Source organism: Nuphar pumila, chromosome 2 (assembly GCF_984573655.1).
Source record: "Nuphar pumila chromosome 2, dmNupPumi1.hap1.1, whole genome shotgun sequence".
Lineage (NCBI taxonomy): Eukaryota > Viridiplantae > Streptophyta > Magnoliopsida > Nymphaeales > Nymphaeaceae > Nuphar > Nuphar pumila.
This window is the reverse complement of record NC_143250.1, coordinates 122,469,179-122,495,204: the sequence shown is the minus strand read 5'-3', so window position 1 is coordinate 122,495,204 and position 26,026 is coordinate 122,469,179. Positions and strand designations below refer to the sequence as shown.

Here is a 26,026-nt window from a genome sequence, read left to right as displayed (position 1 = left end):
AATTTATGGGAAAATGGAGAGACGAGATTCGCTCATCGGTACGAGGTTCGACCGTTCCTGACACCTTTACCAGAGGTAATCGAACCAAGGATTGAATTTATGCCTTTTGCTTTGACTAAATATCATCTAAGAAATTATTCTAAGTCCTAAATGCACAAAGAATCATGCTTGTGCAATGCAAATGCAGAAATGTATGCTTTTGAGAAGTGCTTCAGAAATTTTGAGTTTTTCAAGGTGATTTTTGAAATAAGTTTTAAAAAATATTTAAAAAAATGATTTGAATTTGGAAGAGAGCAAGCTAGACTTAGAATTTGAAATGAATTTGAAATTTGAGATTGAATTTAGAAATGAATTTAGAATTTTGAATTTAAGACTTGAAATCAAAGTTCGACCGTTCCTGACACCTTTACCAGGGGTAATCGAACCAAGGATTGAATTTATGCCTTTTGCTTTGCCTAAATATCATCTAATAAATTATTCTAAGTCCTAAATGCACAAAGAATCATGCTTGTGCAATGTAAATGCCGAAATGTATGCTTTTGAGAAGTGCTTCAGAAATTTTGAGTTTTTCAAGGTGATTTTTGAAATAAGTTTTAAAACATATTTAAAAAAAATGATTTGAATTTGGAAGAGAGCAAGCTAGACTTAGAATTTGAAATGAATTTGAAATTTGAGATTGAATTTAGAAATGAATTTAGAATTTTGAATTTAAGACTTGAAATCAAAGTTAGATCCGAGAACTGAATTGAATTTGAAAATCTAGAATTGACTTTGAATTTTATCTGGAAATCAAAATTGAATTTACAAGAAGAATTGATTTTGAAGTTCAAAGTCTATCTAAAAAATATCAATTTTAAAATGAATTAAATGAAAGATCAAACTTAGAATAAAACTTGGAAATGAAGTTTGATTTTTGAATTTGAACTTTAAAATCAGAAAAGAATTTGGAAGTCCAAAATCAATCTCAAAATTAGAATCTCAAAGTTTATTCCACAATTTTGATTTGAAATAAAACTCAAGTTTTAAAATGAGTTCTGAGGGTGAAAATAAAGAGTTTGAATGAAATTAAGAATTTGAGATTTTAAAGCTGGATTTAAGAATAAAAGAATAAATCTGAATTTATAAATGGAAATTGAGTTTAGAAAATAAAAGTTGAATTTTGAAAGTTTATTTCAAAATTCACTTGGAATTCAGAAAATGTCTTGAAAATAATTTGGAAAAGAATGCAATTCTATCCTAAATGATGAATGAATTTAAAATTTATTTGAAGATTGGGATTTGAAAGCGTATTTCATTCTTTAGGTGAATTTGAAATAAGATTGAAGATATAATACATTTCTGACTAAGGCCATAAAATGTATTATATAATAATCGTATCTAAATTCAAATAAAGAATAAAACATATTTTGGTGCCTTTATAGCGTTTAAAATGAAATTAACTCTCAATTTATATCCTGACTATGACCATTGATATAAATTTTGAGTTAATTTTAAGTTAAAATTCAATAAAGGAGGAAAATATTTGAAAATATGATGATTTTGAAAAGGATCCAGTGTGGGTCCAGTGTTATCTCATAAAAGATGAAAATTCTAAGTTTTGTTCACATTTTGACTAAGGCCATAAATGCAAATCATCAACTTTGGATTTAATCACCTTTTATTAGAATGGTGCACATGCTATTTGTGTTTCATCATTTGTGAAATTTTGAGAAATAAGATGAAAATGATATGAAACAGATAATTTATGATATTTATATGCTCATACATTCTATCTAAGACTAGAAATGAAAAGTTTTCATTAATATCTAGCTATTACATCCTTGAAATTGCATTGAAACTCAAATTCCTAATCTAGAAAAGAAATTCAATAATTTACACCTGCAAAATAGAGTTAGTGCTAAGCAAGGTTGTAAATCTAGATGTCACACTCATATCGAACAATAATAATAAAATAAAAAAATGCTTGAAGATATTTACCTAAATATATACAGGGACACATTTATCTATCTGAGGATGAAGGTGAAATGATAAAATGTAATGTATAGGGAAGTTATGCTGGCACTAAATACAAGGGTGCATATGCAGAAACCAATATGTAAATGCAAGGTACATAATAGAGCAGATGCTGAAAATCGCTGGACGTGAGCGACTAAAGACAAGGGGATAGGTGTTGTGTCTGAATAAGAGTGTAAATACAACAGATCAAGATATTTATATGCCTAATGTGAATGTACAAGAGTATGACCGACATGGATGATGGTGCAGGGGGTGGTGACAGAATTTAGTCCAGAGATGAGCAGCCAATGTGATGATGTAGGGAGGTGAAGGGTGTAACTGGGATATGCAAGTGCAGTGTACATATACAGTGAGGTAACATCTAACAAGCCAAGTTATCAAGATTTCACTGTGACAGGTGATGGAGCTGCATCAGACTTCAAAAGGGAATATTGTACACATAGGGACCACAAGAAAGTGTGAAGGTGCACAGGTGATACTAGTTGCGGCGTGGGAAGCACAGTGGGTAGTGGTGCTACTATACAGAGAATGAAGGAAGGTATGTATGCTTGGGTGAACAATGTTGTGCCCATGTGATGGTACAGGGGCAAGTGAATGTGCAACTGGGTGATGGTGAAGATGATATGTTGTGAAAGTATTGTAGTACCTAGGAGTTGTTGTAGGAGAAGGGATATTGGGTACAAGAGATATAAGGCAAAGGAAGTGAGAGGATGTAAATGGAAAATGTCACTAATAGAGTTATTGAAAGTGAAACAACCAGGGTAGAAGAAGTCTTTAGAGGATTAAGCAAGGAAATATTGAACGCCATATCCATGGACATGAAAAGCAAGGGAAGCAAAGGAGCTCCTTCATAATCTGCTACATTTACTTCTGCAATGATAAGGCAAGTCGCACCATTGGCCACAGACGCGGGAAGCTCAGCAAATGAAATGCCCCTCAGGTTTAATGAGAAGGGCCTAGAACCCAGACCCGAATGAGTTGACAACAAATAAGTCGAGATTTTCCCTTCAGATGTTTTGCAATAGAAACAAACTCCTTGAGAATTGATATACGGGCTTAAAATACAGATGAAGCCACTATTAAGGTTAGCCCTATAACCTTTATTTGGGACAACGACTGGCCATCATTTGCCCCACCTGCAATAGCTACAATTACCTCAGCAGCTACAAGAAAACGACCAACTACCTGGTTCAGAGCATATCTTTCTTCCAGGATCAATACAGAAAAGCAAAGCTGCCACAAGAAGAATGTCTGCGACAATATGGGTATATCTGGCCCAAGAGGCATTTGAGGTGTTGTAAAAGGCAAATTTTTACAGAGCACTAGACTCAGCCTCAGGAGTCTAAGTTGGTAAAGTATCTTGAAAAGAAGGAATATCTGAGGCTTGAATGTGATCACAAACAGGGTTGGCCACTAAATCCATGATACCAATATTGCCAGAAACTTGTCTAATACCATTTTCACCAAGCCCACACATTATAATATAAGGCTTTTCTTATGTCAAGACAAGGACATAGTTTTTAAGACACTCATAATTGAAATCATATGCTACAGGTTTCCTAGTTTTCGTTGGTGATGAAGCTCGTTCAACATTGGTGAATATGTGATGAAATTCATTGCATTAACTGATCCCACAAGGGGTTTAAACCTGATTCTACAAGGAAAATGCATTTTTACAGTAATTGTTTGGCAGGCTTTTACAGTCAATGGAATAAGATGTCATGGCAAATTACAACAAATTTCAATAGCAAGAAATGAGGATTTACAATAAGTGAAAGAGGAATTTACAGTAACTCAAATGTAAACATTGGTCCTTCAAACCTAATATAATAAACAGATTAGCAAATCAATTTTAGATGTCAGACTCTCAAAATTCAAATAGTAAATTGGTTAGCCAATCAATTTCAGACATAAAGCTTAAGCCTTAAATTGATTAGCAAATCAACTCTGACATCATGCTCTCAAAGCTTAAGCAGTAAATGGGTTTTTGTTGTTCAGGTGAAGAGTAAGTCGATTCCTGCTTGATGCATAGCTAGTCCAATCTGCTGGACCGTGCTTTGAAGGAAGACAAATCAGCACAGAGTTCACCTCCATAGCAAATCTAGATCATACGTTGGGTGTTACCCCAACTCTGATCTGGATTTTAAAACAAATGACATTGGGATGGAGGATTGGTGGGATGATGGGATTCAAGGGATGAAAGCATATACCCATGTTGAGGCAAGTGTGCCAATGATATTGAACCAAATTGAAATATTAACAGGCGTAAAAGAAAAAGGGAGCGGGAAAGGGTACAGAAGGTGTACCACAACCATTGATTTTTACAGTAAATAAAACAAAATTTTCATGATGAACTAGGTGCAGACCTTCACAACAAATTGCTACAAATGACGCTCAAGATGAAATTAAGCCAGAGGTAGCTAGACGTTGGATTTCTTTGAGAGTCATGCAAGAATTTTCATGGTAAATCAGGTTGAAAATAGTTAATCAATAAACCAACTGTGAATCCAACTTAGTTTGGCATGGAAAAAGCATAATACGATAGCTATTGAAGCTTTTACAGGATGCCGATATACAATCCCTTTTCCTTTTGAATTGAATTTAGTTCCATTGCAGGACACCAGGTTAATGCACAGGGGATTAATATATGGTGGAATTGGGTACAACATTACTCAATAGAACAAACACACAAGTTCATACATCCACAAGGGGAATAAAGTAAAGGATCAAACAGATCTAATGAAGCCGATAGATCATTGCTTGATGGTGGATGCACCATATGATCATCGGTAGGTGGATACACAGTACCCAAGTGTGTACCGTTCAGATGTTAATGGCAGAATGCATCAGATGGTAGGTTGTAGAAATATCCAATGAAAGAAAACAAATTACGAGAAAATCGAAAAATACGAGCAATATGTTGAATTGATGACAAAAAGTGAAGGCATATGTTTATGCTACAACCAAGCATAAACATATGTTGAACATGATGCATGAAAAGAAAATTAAATAAAATCAGCAAAAGAACAAAGAAAATGAGAAAGATAATGTGATTATGACGAGGTGTAATGGAGTTAATAGTAAATCAAGGGATCTACAAGAGTAAACAACAAATTAAGGGTCATGAAATGAAAAATCTATAGACTAAAAAGGGAATAAAAGTAAAGCACGATGAAGTAAAATACAAAGGAGTATCAAATCGAGAACAAAAAAAGAAAGAAAATGAATTGCAAAAACAAAAAAATGTTGGAACACGATCGTTCCATTTGATGTTGCACGTATGTGGATTGATATTGCTAGCAACAAATCAATACCACAAGGGGTGCTTTAATGGGGCAAGAACAAGAAAAATCAGAGGAAAACATAAATAATCGAGAGAGGAGAGAGGCACTTACCGTAAATTTGAGGAAATGAGAGGGAAGGCTTTTCGCCTCATGTTTCTGCTTGGGTAGAATTCCTTCAGCCAATCAAACTAGAGAGAAGGTGAGAAAAAGGGGAAGCAAAGAGGTGGGAGTAAGAAGAAGATGATCATGCACAAAATGGGAAAGGGTGAAAATTATTCATGAAGAAGAAGAAGGGTGTAGGGGTGAAACACGATGTGTTTGAGGGCTTCGGATGTGCCCATTTTATAGAAGGGGGAGAAGAGTCTGGAGGATGTTTGTTGGAGATCGACGGGGGAGGGAGATGAAGGCCAGCGATGGAGGCACCTGGGTGCTTCCGGAGGGGGTTCGTTGGTGATCGAGGGTCGAGCGAGAGGTAGGCGGTTGAGGGTGAGGGTGATCAACGGGTGGAAGACCATCATCTCCACGTTTCTCCTACAGTCTTCCTCGCAGCGGATGGCCGTTGGAGTTTTTCGTGAGAGATCCAAAAAGGTATTTTAAAAAATTTCAAAAGGTGGCTCTCTTTTAAGTATTTTCTAAAAGATGGTTTTAAAAATAAAAAGAAACTTTCAAAAGGGTATTCTAAAAAGCCATTTTTTTCTGAGTTTTTAAAAAGAAAAACCCCGAAAACATAAGGATTTTAACAGATTGGACCGAAACGAGGCATTTGAAGTATTTTTGCAAAAGAATTTTATTTTGAGATATAAGATTTTTTTTTTTTAAATGAGGTTTTTTGAGAAAAGTAGGGTTAATTTCAGAACTAGGATTTCAAAATGGTTGAGGGTCCGAGATTTTTGGTAACACTTTAGAATTCAGATTTCGAATTGAGTGTGGACCCTGAATTGAGAAAAACCTCTGAGAAAATATGAAGAAATTGATTTTCTGAAAGACAAGAGATTCAGTCTCAAAAATTGGATCAGGATATCTGATTTGTATAAAAAATTGGGTTAGAAATGAAGATTGAGTCTGGATTCCAGTGAATCCGAGAAATGAATGGAAATTTGATTGAAAATTGACTCAATTTATTCAGAAAACATGCCCAGGGGCAAAAAAGGATTTTTTTGTTTTTTTTGGAAAATTTGGGGTGTTCACAATGAGGCTTAAGAGAGTAGAGTTCCACTCAATGTGAAACTCTACCTCTTCTAGATAATCTTAATTAACTAAAATTTATTTAATTATTAATATTTATTATTTAATTTAATTTCATATTCTAAAGAATATTCTAGAGGGTGTCTCCCCCCTCTAGAAGTTTCTATGGGGTAGAGTTCTACTTCAGGTAGAACTCTACCTCATCCAATTTAAATTTTAAGTTGATTTTAAAGTTTTAAATTGCCCATGAATATATTTTGAATTAAGAGCTAGATCCAAATCCATATAGATCCCACCTAGACTAGATCCTAGTCTATGTGGATCCTAAATTGGGTCGAGATCCATATTAGCTTGGATCAAACAGAGCAGATCCAGTCCGATCCCAATCTAGAAAAAAGGCAAAAATAGAGGGGGTCATTTTTGAAAAATGTGATTTTTATGCCAACCATAATTCGAATTCAAAAAAGTAGGTTCCTAACATGATCAATATTCTGAGGTTCATCTAACAGTGTACATACCCAATTTTTGTCTCCGGATTTTGCCTGAATTTAACTTGAATTTTGCTCATTTTTTGCTCAAATTTAAAGGTTAAGGATAAAAAATTTCTTAAATTATAATTGGCTCAATGGGTCTTGTAAGTAGGCTTTCAGCCATGCCCAGACCCAGTTGATGTCACCTATATTTTAATATATTTTCTATATTTTTTATCAATTCGATTAAATATATAATTTAAAAAACATGTTTTTTGAATTTAAAAATCATAGAAAAATACACGATATTACAGTGCGTGTAGAGATACACATGAGCTAGGTTTGAGTTGAGCTTGGGTTGGCTCAACGTAGCTCGAGATTAAAATCTGGTTGTTCAAGCTTAGTTTGAGCTCGAGCTTGAACAACCTTTTCTTGGGATTGGCTAGAGCCAAATTGAGAATAGCTGAGCTTGGATCGAGCTGAGCACCTTTAATTTAAAAATCTTTTTAAAATGGCTCGGGCCGAGCCAAGCACTCAGCTCGACTCGAGCTGAATACCTTTAATTTAAGGAACTTTTTAAAAAATTTAAATTTTATGTAAAATCCTTCTTTAAATGAAAGGGAAATACTAGGATTTAAACCCATGTCACTTCCAAAGATAACCAATGATTTAACCATTAAGGTAAGATCTCTCTTTGTGACCACATTATGAAAACACACACACACACACAGACACACACACACACACACACACACACACACACATATATATATATATATAATCTATTTTTTTTATATAACTATGTGAGCAAGCCTAATTAAGGTTACTGAGCTTATTCGAAATGAACTACATGCTCAAGCCTGTCTCATTTCGTGTATCAAGCCTAAATCCTTGTTCAAGCTCAGATCATTTATTTTTTTGAATGAGTTTGAGCTGAACTTAAATGGATCGAGTTTGAGCTAGCTCGACTCATTGTGCATCTCTATATCTATGTGTGTGTAAAACATGTTTATAAGATAATTATATTTAGTATTGCAATTCATTGATTAATTTATCAGATATGTGTAAAGCATATTTTTAGGATAACTAGTTTGATTCTTACAAATCTATGTTTAAAATATTACATGTGTGTGAAGTATATTTGTAAGATAACTAGGTTGAGTAGTATAATTTATTGATAAATTTGTCATATATGTGTGAAGCATATTTTTATGGTAACTAGTTTGAATATGCATTCATGAAATTGTCATATATATGTTTGTGTAAAGCATGTTTTTAGGATAACTAGTTTGGTTCTTGCAAATAAATGCTAAAAATGCTATATACATATATATGTGTGTGAAGCATGTTTTTAGGATAACTAGTTTGATTCTTACAAATTTATATTTAAAATGATATATATATATATATATATATATATATATATATATATATATATATATATATATATATATATATATATATATGCGTGTGTGTGTGTGTTATAACTAGGTTGAGTGTTGCAATTTATTAATTAATTTATTGTATATATGTGAAGCATATTTTTATGATAACTAGATTGATTCTTAAAAATTCATGTTTTAAATGCTATATATATGTGTGTATGTAATATGTTTATAAAATAATTATGTTGAGTGTTGCAATTCATTGATTAATTTGTCATATGTGTATGAAGCATGCTTTTAAGATAATTAGTATGAATATACATGTGTATGTGAGACAAGCTTTTATGATAACTAGTTTGATTCTTGCAATTAAATGTTTAAAATGTTATATTTGTTTGTGTGAAGTATGTTTTTAGGATAACTAATTTGATTCTTTCAAATCTATATTTAAAATTCTATATATATGTGTATGTGAAACATGTTTGTAAGATAACTAGGTTGAGTATTGAAATTTATTGATTAATTTATTATATATGTGTGAAGCATATTTTTAGGATAACTAATTTGATACATGTAAATTCATATTTAAAATACTATATATGTGTGTTCGTGAACCATTTTTGTGAGATAACTATGTTGAATATTGCAATTAATTAATTTATCATATATATGTGAAGCATATTTTTAGGATAACTAATTTGAATATAGACATGCATTCATTAAATTGTCATATATATATGTGTGTGTGTGAAACATGTTTTTAGGATAACTAATTTTATTCTTATAATTCAATGTTTAAAATACTATATATATGTGTGTTCATAAAGCATGTTTTAAGGATAATTAGTTGTATTCTTTGCAATTGATTGATTAATTTATCATATATGTGAAAAAAATGTTTGTAAGACAGATTAAGGTTGAATATTGTAGTTTATTGATTATATATATATATATATATATATATATATATATATATATGTGTGTGTGTGTGTGTGTGTGTGTGTGTGTGTGAAATTAATTTGAGTTTTATATTTAATAATTAAATTATGATATTTGACTAATTCTATATAAATTTTATTGTGGTTGCAAGATCTGCAACCCCAAAATTCAGATAATCCAATAAGCCTGATGCATCAGTTCTACTAGTTTTAAGCACACAAGTAGTTTCTATCACTATTAGAGGAAGTGAATGATTGATTGGATTGAATGCATTTTCAAAATTTTTTGAAGGTACAGTGATGTTCTTTTTCTAAAATTATAATTTTGAAAAGATTTTTAAATGAAAATCATGTGAAAACCAGACATCAAATAATAAAAACCAGTTCTCACTAGTGGTAGAGACCGGGTCGAACTAAGAGAACGAGAATACTTTGTATTTCAAAGAAGAAACTAAAATATTTTTTATTGCCAAAATGAAAAGTATGAGGAAAGTTAAGCTATTTAGCTATTACAATGAATGAATACCCTACACAGAGGGCTTAAAAAGACTTTATTACAAACCCAGAATTAAATTCCTAAATTCTAAAATAAAAGCAAAAATTCTTCTATGCGTGTGCTTCAGTGTCACTTGTTCGTTTATGCTTCACTCTGTGCTATCTTTCACAATTCAAAAGAACACAAGCAACACAAGAGAATAATAGAAACTACACTATATGAAATATACTAATTAAATGCTAAAATAATGAAAGATAATAGGAAAGAAATCTAAATGACAAATTTGAATGAAATCTAAATGACCAGTAAAACTATATTAAACCTATAATGCAAATGTATGCAAGCTAATTATTAACTATATAAACCTAATGACAATTCACTAAGTAATTCTAACAACTAAATGTAATATAAAAAACAACTAATTAATCAATTGCAACTAAGTGAATCTAATGATATAGCATTGAGTAAACTGATTTACTTAACTAAATGAAATCATGATTACGCTAACAATTACTCACCTAACTAATAACTAATCAACTTAAGTAACTAAACAACATTTATTATCTAACAAATTAACTTGACTTAACAATTATCAATTACTTAACTAACAACTAACAATTACATAACTAACAATTAACAATTACTTAACTACCAACTAAGCTAACAATTACACATTACTTAACTGCTTCAAACAAAATTGTTCTACTAATCACTAACGATTTGATAAACTAACAACTAACTACTCATTTAACTAATAGCTAACTAATTATTCAATTAACTAATAATAAAAATTGCAGTGAGAATCAACAATTAAAAATAGTAGAAATTTCAGTGAAAATTAGTTAACTCACTAGTGAAACTCAGTTAACAAACAATAAAAATTTGGCATCGTTGCCAAATTGCAGTGAAAATCACAGTGAATTTTAAGCATCCAAATCTGCTAGAAATCGCATCAGTTAACTGCTGAAAATCAGGTACAAGCAATTCCGAACTCAACTCTCACCGGAGATCAACAACCAAATAGTAACACTCTTGTCGGAAAATGCGGCAAACAATGATTCAAAAATCAATAAATCCGATCGAATCAGTATTAACTGGAGATCAAACAACAGTGATTTGAAACAACATCAGCGTTGATCAAGAGCAAATCGTGACAGAGTTTTCACGGCAAATCATGACAGCGGATTCCAGCCAACTACAAATCTTCACGATTCTGATCGGCTGGAACCGATCCAGTTCTCCGATTGATGTCGAAAATCAACTTCAAATAAGCTTTAAAAAAGAATGATTGCCAGAAAAAAAGCAAAAATCAAAGTCAAGACAGATTCAGATGATCCAGATGCACAAAGTAACAAAATCACAAATCTGTCGCCGAAAAAAATAAGATTTGATCCAGATGATCGATCAAATATTTGTAGAAATGTGCTAAAATTCGGTGACAGATTTCAGATCAAAGTAATGATGGATTTCAGATCAAATTTTTGTAAAAATATTGAAATCCAACGAATGCACAAACAGATCTGATGATTTGAATATGATGTTTTCTCCGAATTTCAGATCCAAGCAAACCGAAAACAAATTTCACGGCTACCGGATTTCAGATTTCACTGTACGCACACTGCAATGTTGAAGAAAAAAAACAAACAGACAGAAAGCAAAAATGAAACAAAACTAATGCACAAAATGAATTGATGAAGCACTATTCATGATTTTATATCTATTAAAACTAATTGGAATCACGATTTCAAAGAAAAAAAAATATGCAGAAAATTCAGAATGCTTATGCTTACATTTGATGAATTAAAATATTTAAAATGGAATTGAAATCAAACATTACATCAACTAATTACAAGAAATCAGATTAACAAAACAGAAAAAGAAGAAGAATAGAAGAAAAAGAGAAGAAGAAGAAGAAGAAGAAGAAGAAGAAGAAGAAGAAGAAGAAGAAGAAGAAGAAGAAGAAGAGGACAAGAAGAAGAGAAAGAAAAGGAATTCTCACTTTTGATTTGGTTGAGAAGAGAGTTGGAATCCTCCTTCTTGTGCCGCCGCCAGATTGCACTCCACCGGAAAGAGGAAAGAGAGGAGAAAAAGAGAGAGAAGGAGAAGAAGAGGAGGAAGAGGTGGAGAGGAAGGAGAAGAAGAGAGGGGCTTTGCAAGGGAGAAGACAACCCCTCTCTTCTCTACATTGAGCATTTAAAGAGAGGGGCTTTTGGCTCCTTTTAAAAATTCAACCCACAATTATTATGAAATTCTAAAAAGAGGATTAAAAACAAAATAATTTTTAAAAAACTCTAAAAACCTACATTTTGCCTACTCTATTTAAAATTCTTAAAAACTATAACTCCAATTTATTTTTTCCGAATCTACACTACTTAAAATCTAAATCCTAAAGAAAATATCTCTAACTAATTCCTAAACGACCTAAATCCCCAATTTTAACTCGCAATTTATGCTTTTTCCGATATTTATCTTTTTTGAGTGTTTCCTCGAAACTAACGATAAATGTGAGAATTTAATGTAATTATTCATCGGATCATGCATGAATTAATATGATAAAATGCTAAAATAAATACATGATCATACAACCATGAAACATTGGTCATAATCTCATAGATTTGATTTTTCAATTTTAGAATTCGATAACCAACACACATTTCAATTCTCTGATATGAAGATGATTATCATGCTGAAAAACATGGTACCCATCACTGGATTTAAGTGACATAGAGAGCCAGTGAATGCAAATCACTTTAGAGATTTCAAGTGCATATGTCAACTTTATTTAAGAACAAAGGAGAATTTGTTCGAAGGAGAAAGGTTGAAGTTGTCCTGGTTGAGGAACCACTATGACATCAGCAAGGTGAGGCGAATGAAGAAAAAGTTGGCATGTATTAGAGGCAAAAGCGATAAGGAGTTGGTGACATTCTTGTTCTAGAATTCTTTGGTATTTGTGTATTTATCGACATTGGTGGAAAGTGATTCATGCATCATATATGCAATAGTTGCAAGACCTAGATCGTGTCGATGATTATGCATGAGGAGTAGCCTCACTTGCAAACCTCTATGAAAGTTTGAGTCATGCAAGGCATTAAAGAAAAAAGTTCTCTAGCATGATGGTGTTGTTGGATATATGAAAATTTATTCATTGTTTTGATTTGATTCATACTCAAATATGATGTTATATATTTAGTTAAATGTGGTTTGCAGGCTTTCTTTGCAAAGATTAGGTTATTTTTGCGAAGCTAGTACCATATTTGTGTATGTTGAATTAGAGTGTGAACATCAAGGACATCCACAACCTGCACCTGTAGATGTCATCACAAACACTACAAGAAACTTGTGGATTAGCGACAACCTAAATCCGTAGCTAATCCGTCGCTAAACAGTTTAGCGACGGATAGAGGCCATCGCAAATTTTTGCTCGCTAATTGGCGAAAAAACTTATTTGTCGTTAATTCCGTCGCAAATTTGCGACAGATTAGCGACGGACATTATCCGTCGCTAATCTGTCGCTAAATTTTTAAAAAAAAATAAAAAAAATTGATCCCTATCGGGCGGTATTCCAGCAGCAATAAGCTGGACTTATATCGCACCCGACAGGGATTTCACAGACTTGTATCGTCCTCCGTGAATCGGTGCTCTCCGGCATCGCCGTCCTCCGTGAACCGACGTCGCCTTCCTCCAACAATCGCTCAGCCTCGTCGCCATCCACCGTGAAACGGCGTCCTCCGAACTCGTCGCCGTCCTCCGTCGTCACCGTTGCCGTCCTCCGACGTCGTCACCGTCGCCGTCCTCCGACATCGTCACTGTCCTCTGGTGTCGCCGTCCTCCGTGAAACGGCGTCCTCCGAAGTCATCGCCGTCCTCCATGAAACTGTGTCCTTCGAAGTCGGTGTCGTCCTCCATCGTTGCCGTCCTCCGTCGTCGTCGTCCTCCATCGTCGTCATCCTCCGGCGTCGCCGTCCTCCGTCGTCGCCGTCCTCCGTCGTCGCCGTCCTCCGTTGTCGCTGTCCTCCGGCGTCGCCGTCCTCCATCGTCGCCGTCCTCCGTCGTCGCTGTCCTCCGTCGTCGTCGTCCGCCGGCGTCACCGTCCTCCAACAATCTGCCTCATCGCCGTCATGCTCTCCAGCGCTCTTCGACGGGGAGAGAGCGGTTTAAATCGTGCGGTCGATTTAAATTTCGAACGAGGAGAGAGGGAAAATTTCACGCTTGGTTTAAATCGAAAATTAGCGAGGGATTTAGCGAGGGAATTTTTCCGTCGCTAATCCGTCGCTAATTAGCGACGGATTAGCGACGGAAAAATTCCCTCGCTAAATCCCTCGCTAAAATGGTTTTCTTGTATTGAGAATTAGCGACGAAAAATTGTTGTCGTTAATCTATCGCTAATTAGCGATGGATTAGCGATGAAACAACCTTCATCGCTAATCCATCGCTAATTAGCGACGGATTCATGAAAAAAGTTTTCTCTAGCTAATTTGTCGCTAATTTGCGACGGAAAAAATTCGTCGCAAATTTCCGTCGCTAATTAACACTTTTCTTGTAGTGAAATTTGTGGACCTCCTTGACGATCATATACTTAAAAGGAGATTCGTAATGCATTTTTGAGAAGTTTGTACTATATTTGCTAATGTCGTAGAGTATTTTCATATGTCTAATCAGAGTGCAAACATCGTAGACATTCACAATAGGTACCTACAAATATTGTATACATTTTTGGACCTCCTTTAGGATTATTTACTTAAAGAAGGTTCACAGGGTATGTTCGTGAATGTCGTTATATATGTGCAAAGGCCATACTATATTTGTGAAGGGTAAAAATATCCTAAAAATGTCATGGTGGTCATTCTTCTCCTGACTAGAAGATATTGGCATTACATGAGAGGTGCATGCTTGGTTGTATCCCAGAAGCGTGGTTCAATTCTTTTATACCCGAGTTCGCACCTAGTGGGGCAACTGTCGCTTTTAAGAAATCACCATTATTTCACACCTCCAAGCTTTTGGTAACACCTATCGTGAAGAAAATCCATTATATATTAAGCCAAACCCCATCAACATAGACAAAAGCAACAACCAAAAAAAAAATAGCAACAATAAATGCGTGACAACTTGACTTGATAAAATGCAAGGAAAACAAAAATCAATCTTGCATATTGTTGCTTAGGATATCCATAGTCAACAAACAATTCTCTAGAATCTTTTAAATACAGAGTCCAAAAACCACTTAGATTCTATTTGGGAGCCTCGACTCGGAGGTGTATTGCAGTTTCCCCTAGTGTTCTTATACTCTCTGCTGTTGCCAAAAGACTGCATAGGGAGTGGAGTTGGCAGCACAACAGTACTATATTTCAACACTATTAACAGGATGATGTTTTTATCAACTCCATTCTCAATACCATATTTTGGTAACGTATGGAAATGGTGTTTCCGTTTCAATGCAATGCTCCCAAACTGAGCCTTAATGTTTCCACTGACTTCTTAAATTAGTTGTCAACGTTACCGTACACAAAAGATAAACAACCAACTTGCAACATTGATTACAAGTTAAACAAGAACAAAAGAAACTTCTATAAGAGTACCCTGAGAAGGTTTCATGGACTAATCACCTAAATACCTAACTAGTATAGAAAAATGTTATATCTTATGTCAATCCTAACCGTTGATATCAAATCTCAAAGCACCAATTGATCAGTGGGCTTTGCATGTATTTGACAAGTTATATTCAAATTGATCTTATCGGATTTGTAACAAAACATACCTAATTGGGTAAGCATTTCGCCCATCTAAGTATTAAGTGGATCCTATATGATTAGAACATAAAGAATGACCTTTTTAGAAAAAGGACTGATCTTTTTAGGCGGACCCCTACCAGAACAACAGCTGCCCCATGTGGCAGAGGGATTCGATCCTGGGCCTTCAGCTTGACACAGGACCCCGCTTACCAAACGGGATACCACCTGGGTAGTTAGGATAAATACTGTTTTTCAGTATCAGTAAAACAGATTTGGAGGTCAATAAAAAGCAAAGCGGCAGGTAACATGAATCTCAGGTGACGAAGAGATACGATAATGCTGAATCGGAGAAAATATTTCTCCCTTCTTAGGTCAGATCAATAACACTAAAACCAGTAAGAAAAGAAGATTAAGAACAAGGATTTTACGTAAAAACAAAAAAAGAGACAGAATTGAACCTATTTCTTGCCAGATCCAATTCTGTAAATACTATCCAACCTGGGCCTAGCGCATCTCATTACTAGGTTTGGAACGAAAAAAAAACTGATCTCTATCAAGAAAGTGTCATGAAGAGAAGACCAAATTGGTTGTGATAGGTGGGTGGGTTTAAAACGATCCAAGAGAAAGATGTCATGAGTTCAATACCTGAGATGAACATCCTTTGCCACAAAGACAGAGCAGTAGGATCATGATGGGCCTCATCATATGTCAATCCCAACCTTTCATTTCAAAGTTGAAATTGTGTTAGGTGCACATTCACTTTACACGGAGGAATCATCCACAAGATCAGAGACCCAGCGGCGCTGGATTTACCTGCCCGTAACTGTCCTGGCATATTTGCACTAGCATGATCAATGGTGGATCTGCTTACACTGAGATAGCTGGCAAACACCAAAAATAGAGGACAGTTGGCTTCATGGCTAAAGGTGTCAACAGGTTGGGTACCTGACCCATTGGTACTGGATCAAATAATGTCAGGGTCTGGTAGCAAAAGAAAGGGTCCATTTAACTATTCAGATGTGACTTGCGGGGTCCAATTATGCTAGGTATGGTGTATAAAATTTTATACCAGACCTGACCTGAGTTCCCATTAATATCCACAAATTTCAATCTAGTATATATATATATATATACTGGGTATGGATCGGTTCTGATTTATTTATGGTAGATCTGATAGGACCCAGGTCCACACTCTATGACCCGTTAACACGGACATTTGAAAGTGAAAAGTTTTGGACCTATATCTATACATAGGCATTTACCTGTACATCCATTCTGCAATAACCCAAAAGCGCCAGTGACAGGATCAGGTTAGAGGCACCTCACGGATTAGTCTTGGATGTCATTCATCCATGTGATGAAGGGCAAAGCAAACAATGGTGGGATAGTTTAACCCCTCAGATGGGTCTCACAAATTTTTTCCAGAGCCATTCATTTTGTAGATGAATAGCATGGTGTTTGGGTTGCGGTTCATCTCATGAATGATATTATCGTCAGAGATGTACTGAAAGGTCTCAAAAAGCTTGACACGAGAGAGAGACTATAACCATCAACCTTACGAAAAAAAGTTCAACCAACATTGAACCCGCAGAAAACACAAAAAAGGCCTCAGACATGCTTAGAAGCCCAGAAAACAAAAATTAAAAACAAAAAACACAATAAACCGATGAGATTAAGACTGAATCAGGTGGGAGCCGGGGTGGCAGATTGCGCATCTGGGAGGCTAATGCGCAAAATGACGTACACGTCTCCCAAAATGCAATTTACTAATTTATTGAAAACTGCCGAAACTTGCGTGTCATCCAAACGGCCCACCAGGACGAGAGTAAATACGTTCGCCAAATAATCCATCATTTATTGCAACTGCGAACTGGTTGAGGGCTCTACAACAGGTCGATAGCGAACGACTCCTGTTGCACGCTGACAACCGGCTTATTCCAGGTAACCTTAAAGATATTTTGAAAAACAGTGCACTCCAAAAAAAATTGAAACGCAGATTCTTCGACTGCCTCACACAACACACATTTACTCGAAAGATGGAAGTAGATGGATTTGAGAAAGTTGTGCATCTGCACCCATTTGTGTAAGATAAGCCATGCCAGGAAGCGTGAGCGAGGAGTCGGTCCCTTGCCCCAGATAAGGCGCGCAAGGAACCAGTCCACCCCCGAAAATAGAAGAGAGAGGTAGCAAGTTTTTGTGCGAAAAGAGCCGTTAGGCGCAAAGGTGCGGCCAAAGAACTGGGATTGTGGGTCATCATTGCCATTATTTGAAAGAACAACAGACCAAGCTTTGATTCACAAACGACGCAGCTGCGACACGGTTTGTCAAATCACGCGGTGTCCACCAAACAATGATTCAACATCCTCATATTTAGCGAGAAGAATGCTTGCACACAGTGACCTTGGTTGGTGCGCTAGCCAGCTTTACTTCACGACGAGCATCATACTCCTTAACCTGAGATCTGGGACCCCCAAACCCGCCCTATACAGAGGAAGCCTTATGGTTTCCTACCCCACCAGGTGACACTTGGTGTTGGTACCTTGCCCAGACCATAGAAAGTTCACCAACACCCGAGAGAGCTTCTTACTGACCCCATAGGCATCAGAAACATAGACATAAAGAATTCTGACATAGCATTTAAAACGCGTTTGATGAGAGTAAGTCTACCAGTGATGAAAAGGTAGGAAGCTTGCCAGGTTGATATTTTGTTTTGAACCCTTTAAAGAGTTGTGTTCTAGGCTGCTGTTAGGATACGCGTGATCTAGAGTGGTAGACCCAGGTAAGAAAAAGAGTTTTTTGAGACAACACATCCGAAGATTTGTTGGCCCATGGCAAGCATAGACGTAGGGGCATTGACTATGGACAGACAACACTTATCATTGTTCATATATAAATCTGATATCGATAGAAAAAACAGAAGGATAAGCTTGAATCTTAACATTTGTTGGATGGAGGCCTTGCCGAAAATAATCATGTCATCGGTGTAGGTAAGGATGCAACTCAGGAACTCTTAGATACCGAGGGAATTAATTAGACCACACTCCACTGCTCTCTTAAACAAAACCACAAGGCTTTCAGAGACAACGTTAAAGAGTAAATGAGACAAGTGACATCCTTTCCAAAGACCACGACCAAGTTTGAACTGTTGGCCACAAACCCATTGATCTGAATTTGGGACTGGGCATTGGTAACCAGCTCACGCACCCAGCTAGAGAAATGCCTACTAAAGCCAAAATTCGCCAGCATATAGAAAAAGAAAGGTCAATGAATTGAGTCATAGGCTTTATGGAAGTCAAGCTTAAGAGTGAAGAAAGGTTGTCTGCTGATCTTGAGAGAGTGCAACACTTCTGTGGCCAGAATGAAAGAATGTTGCAGCCGTCTATGAGGGATGAAGGCGAACTGTGCATCCGAAAAAAGTCAAGGAGCGACTGAACGCATCCTATTTGTCATGACTTTGGCGATAATGCGACATAAACCCCCCAACACTGATATGGGGCAGAATCACGAGATGTCCGATGCCGCTGCGTCCTTAGGAATAAGAGAAACAATGGCCAAGTGAGAGTAAATCGGCAATCGACCATTGCGATGAAACTCAACAAAGACATTAAGAATGTCACTCTTAACGCAGTGCTAGAATATGCGAAAGAAATCCACAAGATACCCATCAAATTCTGGTGCTTTCCAACCAGACGACTCTCGCACGGTCGAGAAGATTTCATCTTCAGTGAAAGACACCTGCATCGACTTGGATAGAGCTCGGTCCATGGACAAGACTAATGCAGGACACATAGAACCACCTGCTGAGTGGCTGCAGAAATACAGATTAGTGAAATAATTGGTAACAACTGGGAGGACCTGGTCGTTCGAGTAGGAAACACCTTCGATGGACATAGATTGAATGACTTGTCTCCTATACCTATGAGAGGTGAAGGAATGAAAGAACCTGGTGTTCCCGTCACCTGCATTAAGCCATATCACCCGAGACCGCTGCTTCCAGCGAATCTCATCCTTCAGTCGCCAAGATTGCAATAGCAGAGTCAGCTCAGCCGATCTAGCATTGAGGCTTTCAATATCGAATGCAGATAGGGAGGTCATAGCCAAAAGCGACTGATGGATAGAAGACAATTCGCGCTCCCATTCCTCCAGATTTTAGAATTTGCTTATGTTATTGAAAATAAGCCAAGATGTGATATCGCAAGATAAGCGGAGTAGTTTTACTAGGCATCAGATGCCGCCCGGGTCACATAGCAAGGTCTACTCCAAGACTTGAGGATGATCGACTCAAAACCTGCCTCCTTAAGCCAACATTGCTCAAATCTGAAGGTTTTGTAGCCGGAGAAGCCATGCCACCATCGTATAACAACCTAACTATGATCTGAGATGGATGGGGGAAGAAGACAAAACGAGATATCATTAAGAGAGACTAGCAGATTCGGAGATACGAGCACTCAGTCGAACAGACGGTAGCACAAGCGAGATTGCCGATTAGTCCAAGGGAAAACTTTATCGATATGAGAGATGAGGTGCAACCGATGCATCTGAATAAAGTTTTGAAAGCCAATCATGGAAGCCGAGTAGAAAACCAGAATGTTTGTGTCCTTTGACAACAACAAGCAGTTGAAATCTCTTATGATAAGATGCTGCTCCTCGAAAGATTCAATAATTTTATTTAGATTTGACCAAAACTCCTCTTGATGAATTTATCGATGAAAACCGTACACCATGATAACCACTGATGACACAAGCTTTGTTGGAAGAAAAAGAAGAAAGAAGATGAAAAATGCGCCTTTGTCCATTTGGAGAGAGAGAGAGAGAGAGAGAGAGAGAGAGAGAGAGAGAGAGTTGCATTTTTTAACGTGGTGACTACGGTAATTACATTAAACTGTCCGAGAGGCCGTGCATGCGTCCTACCAACTTCCCCGTGACAGTTTTGCATTGCCACTTTTTGGCTGGCTTTTTACCACTGTAGAGCTAAGACATGGTTGTGGCTTTTGGTTTAGTGGCTAATAAAATAGCTTTTCACTTAAATCATGTGGCAATTGAAAATCATAGAGAGGAAGAAGAGCTGAGGTGACGTTAAAGTTTGCCTTTATCTGTCACTCACGTCCTGTTTGTGCTCACTCCCCGTATTTGCAACGCCTGATTCTGTGATCCTTCTAGAAGGCCGCAGTTGTGAAATTATTGCGGGAGTTGTAGCAAGTAATGCTGTCAAAAATGGGTTTCTGCACCGAAACGCTTTTCCAAAAAGGATTCAGAAAGTACAATCCGAATCACTTTGAATTGATTTATTTAAATTTTTTATAAAATTGCATTTAAAACAAAAAAATACGAAAATAAAGTAAATGATAACTCATAAAGTTCAATCAAATTCTAAAATACACGTTCAATGCTTAAACAATACAATAACAAATCAAAATCAAAAGTTAATATTTGCTACTCCCGTGGGTAAAGAATCCTCAATTAAAAAACTATAATATTTTAAAATTTTTAATATTTTTTCGCATATTTGATCCTCCAAACGTGATCTACATGTTTGGATTAGTAAAAATTGGTGTTTGGATTCCGAGGTGTATGCAAGATTTTACAAGGATTGAAAATCAATGGCCTATAATGTATCGAATTTTTAACCCACTTAAAATCTTACTTTTACTTCAAAAACTACAACCGAAAATTTGATTGTTACTATTTTGATCATGCTGAACACATCCATGAGATCAGATTTTGTCAAAACAACTTCTCTCTATGAGTTTTAATTAGGGATTTCTTATCCACGACGATAGCAAATGCTATACTACCAATAAATGTGTTAATTATCATAAATAATACAAAGCTCATTTATGCCAATTTTCACTTAAATTGAATTAGTGAGGTACTGATTCGAATTGAAAAAGATATCGTTGGTAGAAAGGCGTTAAAAAAAAGGATATCGTCGGTAGCAAGAGCAAATTGCAAGTGCCCCCCACCACCAATGCCTCTGCTGGAAAGGAACCCACCGTGCAAAAGCTCTCTCTCTCTCTCTCTCTCTCTCTCATGAGTGCGCCGACCATTCACAAGTGGGCCTCGCCTGCACCAAACCGTCGGTTGGAGGGGAGACCCATGGTTTGCTTCAATGGTCTGCCTTCATCTTTATTGGGTCCCAGATTGGGCCCTTTGTGGCACACTTTCGGTTGCAGGTGGGTTTGAGTCCAGTTTGGCACAATCCCAAATCGCCCAACCGGGTCCAATATGAGTTAGACACCTGAATTTGTACAGTGTAATTATGTGGGTAAGCCAGACTCGAGCTAAGTCAAACAGGTCTGTAGCCTGACTAGCCCGTTTGTATCCCCACCAAAGTTTTCTAATTTTTCAAACAACCCCAAACTTTTAATATCTGTGAAGCAAATAGTCTGGTAGGTTAACTTAGCCTTACAAAAAAAAAAACTAAAATTAGGGCTGCAAAAGGATCACATACGGGCTGATTCTTGCCCGATCCAACTTCGAATTTGAATCTGAATTTTGCACGGTTGATTTGAATCAAAATTTGAATCTGAATAAGATCCGATGATGCAAGATTGAATTCAGATCCAATATATATATATACATTTGGATCTTACTTCAATGATCTGCACCTGGAAATAAAGTGCTGGATTCAATTGGGGGGTTCACCAAACCCGACCCATTTTCAACCCTAACTAAAATTTATGTGAACCTAAACCTTTTTCAATAAATGAGCTTCTGAATTAAGTTCTTCTTTTTGTTCCTTACCAGCAAAAACTGTTCTTTCATTCAATCAGCTGGCTCGAACTCAAACCAAGATTGTGATATTCTACTAAGCCTTGGGCTTGAACTCGTGACTCACAAATACTGCCAAGATTTTGAAAAGCTCGCCACATTGAGAGCTATTTTTTGACGAAGTCATGTTACAAGATTTTCAAAATCAAAATCTCACCTGTTTCCAATACGAGACATTACCAGAATTTTAGGCTTTTAATTTTTTTTACTATTTTTTCTTGTATTTTAAACCAAGACTTTATTGATATCTTCTCAAGAACACAAATTTTCTTTTTATTTTATTTAAAAATTTTCCTTTACCAAACAAATCCAGCGAAGAAGTTGCTGGCCTTTTCAGTTTCCATGCTTCTGCCTGGTTGGTGATCACGTATCCAATAAAACGAAACTTAGCGTTCTAAGCAAAATGTGGATGCATGGGATACGTGCACTCTTCCATACGGAATGTCAAAAGATATGTTACAAAGACAATGGCACGGCCACATAGACTGAATAGCAGTATGAGATGTGAATTTGCAAAATTTTTGAAAAATAGGACATGAGGACACAGATTTTTAATTATTTATTTGATTAAAAATATTTTTTGATATTATAAGATACATTTGTCAGTGAAATTATTATTAAATACACAAAAAATAATACCTACACACATCTTAACATGCATGTTACATGGTATGTAGGACTGGTAAATGAGTTGAAGGAACAGAACAAAGCATGTTCCGGATCGACTTGTCCACCAATGGATTGAGCTGGTGACTGAATTGGCTCGTGTTTGTGTTCAGGGCCAGCTGGTCTCTTTGATATTTGAGGGCCTCAAATGAAAAAAAAAATATAAAGCTTATATCTCACATGCTGAGGGCCTCCAATGAAACATGGCACATGCATGTGCCTCGTGCTGAAGGCCTCTAATGAAAAAAAAAACTATGGAGAAATATGGGCCTCCAATGAAATATGCCTAGGGCCTCAGCTTCTCTTGAGTCGCTCCTGTTTGTGTTTACCAAAGCTGAGCTTAAGCTTGGCTCATCCTTGAAAGAGGCGAGCCAAACACGAGCTGGCTTGTGTAAAAACATTTCATGTAATTATTTATACATGAAATATATATATTTTCTACACATTGCACTATATATATATACACACACACACGAGCTATCCCAAACTGAACACCTTATGTTTGGGCTCAACTCGTTTAAGCTAAACAAGTTTGTTGGTTTGCTGACCAGCCCTAATGGCGTGTCCCTAATATAGGTCAGAAGCTTGAAGACTAAAATTGCAGCTCTATGATTTTTCTGTTCCTTCGAAAAAAATATTTGTGCCCCCCTATAGCGGAACATAGTCGTACTTAAACAGAGGAATTTAGCTATAACATAGGGTATATGCATTATAGAAAACTTAACCCCAATGTTATAAGGATGCGATTGGCATCATCCATCTCAAACTAAGCCAGGTTACTTGCAGACAAAGTCCGAGCTCGGTAGGCCACCTGACCAAGTTGGCAGTGGAATGTACAAGCCAAGACCAATACGTTATGAATAGCCCGCTAGTCAAGGGTGGTATTGTTTCTTACCCACAACTTCCTCGCCACCTGTACTGAATCAGCTCTGTCTTGTTGCCCATGTCACCTCCTCAGTCTTCTCTTCCCTCAGTAATCACCAGCCACGTGTCGTTACATTCAAACTTGAATGGACACGTGTCAACATCAGGTATCATCTACGCTTTACATGATTGAGGCATGGCCACCCTAACTTTTCCCACCCCTCTTTTGGACTGCATGCGCAGATGTGAATGTTTGTAGCAGCTTGCTTCCATACCAAGGAAAATAAAAGTGCAAAACTTTAGAGAGAGGGAGAGAGAGGGACAACCAAAACCTGAGATTTATGAGCATTGTGCTCTGTGATGCACAGCTCATACATAGGCTACATCATTATTTAATGCAAGATGCACAGACTAGGAAACAGATCTTTAATTCGTTTTTGAAAGTTCTACTCGCATTACATTTTTTACTTTTACTTTTTTCTTTTCTTAACCTTTTGTTTTGTCTTATTTTCCCATTTGCTTCCCTGCCCAGCAATTTCCTTGTAACCGGGACGGTTGTTTCCTGTCCCCACAGGTGCCTATATATGTAAGTAGTGCTCAGAGGGAACGCTTTAAAGGCAGAGAAAGAGAGTGAGAGAGAGAGAGAGTTGTGAAGATTCTTTCTTCTTTTCTTGAAGTTTCTTTTCGGTTTTTGGAAGACCAATGTCATGAGATGTCTCTGGGCACAGTTGTTTCATAGCCTCTATCTTGTCCATCAAACCCTTTTGTAGACACCCTTCATTGTAGTACCCACGTCTGTTTTTCACAAAGGTGTGAATGGTTTCTGTGATAACTCATTAGGTGTCTGATTCAAGTCTTGTCTTGAGCCTTCTTCTATTACCTTACAAGTTGAGTCGAAACTGTGAGAGAGAGAGAGAGTAGAAATTACATCATGGGAGGAACTTTGGAGTATCTCTCAGGGTTATTGGGTGGTGGGCACAAGAAGAAGAAGCACAAGAAGCAGGTGCAGACTGTGGAGCTCAAAGTCAGAATGGATTGTGATGGGTGCGAACTCAAAGTGAAGAAAGCCCTCTCTTCAATGAAAGGTATCATCATCATCACCCTCGTTCATCACCACCACTATCATCATCATGATCCCTTTTCAAGTATTTGCCTACTAATATTAAATGGGTTTATTCTGCAGGGGTTGATTCTGTGGAGATCAACAGGAAGCAGCAGAAGGTGACGGTGGTTGGGCGTGTGGAGGCCAACAAAGTGTTGAAAAAGGTAAAGGCCACAGGGAAAAAGGCTGAGCTTTGGCCTTATGTCCCATACAATCTGGTCGCATATCCTTACACTGCACAGGCCTATGACAAGAAAGCACCTCCTGGCTATGTCAGGAATGTTGAGCACGTTGCCTACTCAAATCCTGCAACCAGGCAGGATGAGCAGTACACCACCATGTTCAGTGATGAAAACCCCAACTCCTGTTCCATCATGTAGCTTCTTTCCTTGCTCGGTTTCTATGAGACACCTGTACAAAACCACCAGTTTCAAACAGCTCTCAAGATATGCCATCTCATATATAGTTTTTGTGAAACAACAGGAGACTATATGCTGAAGGAAGTGCTCCCTACCCATCTGTTATTACTGGGCTAAAGGGATATTTGGTTAAGTACTTGAGTTCGGTTGATAAGGTTTTGGTTTGTGGTTGGTTCCTTTTTCCTGAGTTTCTGTTATTTAATGAGAATACTGTATACTATTATAGTATATCTATGTGTCAATGAGAAGGCATGAAGGTGCTCATTTGATCTTATTTGAATACTATTAATCTTGTTTTGCATTAATTTGGAGTTATGCTGATGCCATGCATGTAGCTGCACAGTAAGGTTTAATGGAGCCTTGGAGAATGTTGTCAGAACATGGAAGAAATTATGCACTGAGTTTGGGAAATAAAGCCTTCGGCTTTTTCTTTTTCCCACCCTCTTAACTTCCGCCCCTAACTCTTTTTTTTTTAAAGGCAAGCTGGGGTCAGGCAGACCCCTACTCGTTATACAACTATACCATTGGGTTTTGAACCTGCAACATCCCAACCACGAGACAAGCAAACCCCTAACTCTTAATAGTTCGCGTTTGATACACCGAAAAATGGTCGAGGGACTATTTCTGTCTGCACAAAATGTCTGAATAATTTCCGCGTTTGGTTGTAAGGTGGGTGGGCCCCACGAGTAAATAGTCCTTGGG

General features: G+C 36.8%; 1 protein-coding gene and 1 pseudogene across 1 annotated transcript; one reads left to right on the top strand and one right to left on the bottom strand.

Moving 5' to 3' along the window:
* Positions 1–2,662: 2,662 nt before the first annotated feature.
* Positions 2,663–3,303, bottom strand: LOC149846971 (protein CLT2, chloroplastic pseudogene; annotated as a pseudogene).
* Positions 3,304–24,592: 21,289 nt separating this feature from the next.
* On the top strand, positions 24,593–25,605 carry LOC149846970 (heavy metal-associated isoprenylated plant protein 23-like). The gene is made up of 2 exons (XM_089998239.1): positions 24,593–24,888; positions 24,987–25,605. The coding sequence occupies exons 1-2, from the start codon at positions 24,735–24,737 to the stop codon at positions 25,283–25,285; spliced, it is 453 nt and encodes a 150-aa protein (XP_089854365.1). The 5' UTR covers positions 24,593–24,734; the 3' UTR covers positions 25,286–25,605.
* The last annotated feature ends 421 nt before the right edge of the window (positions 25,606–26,026 follow it).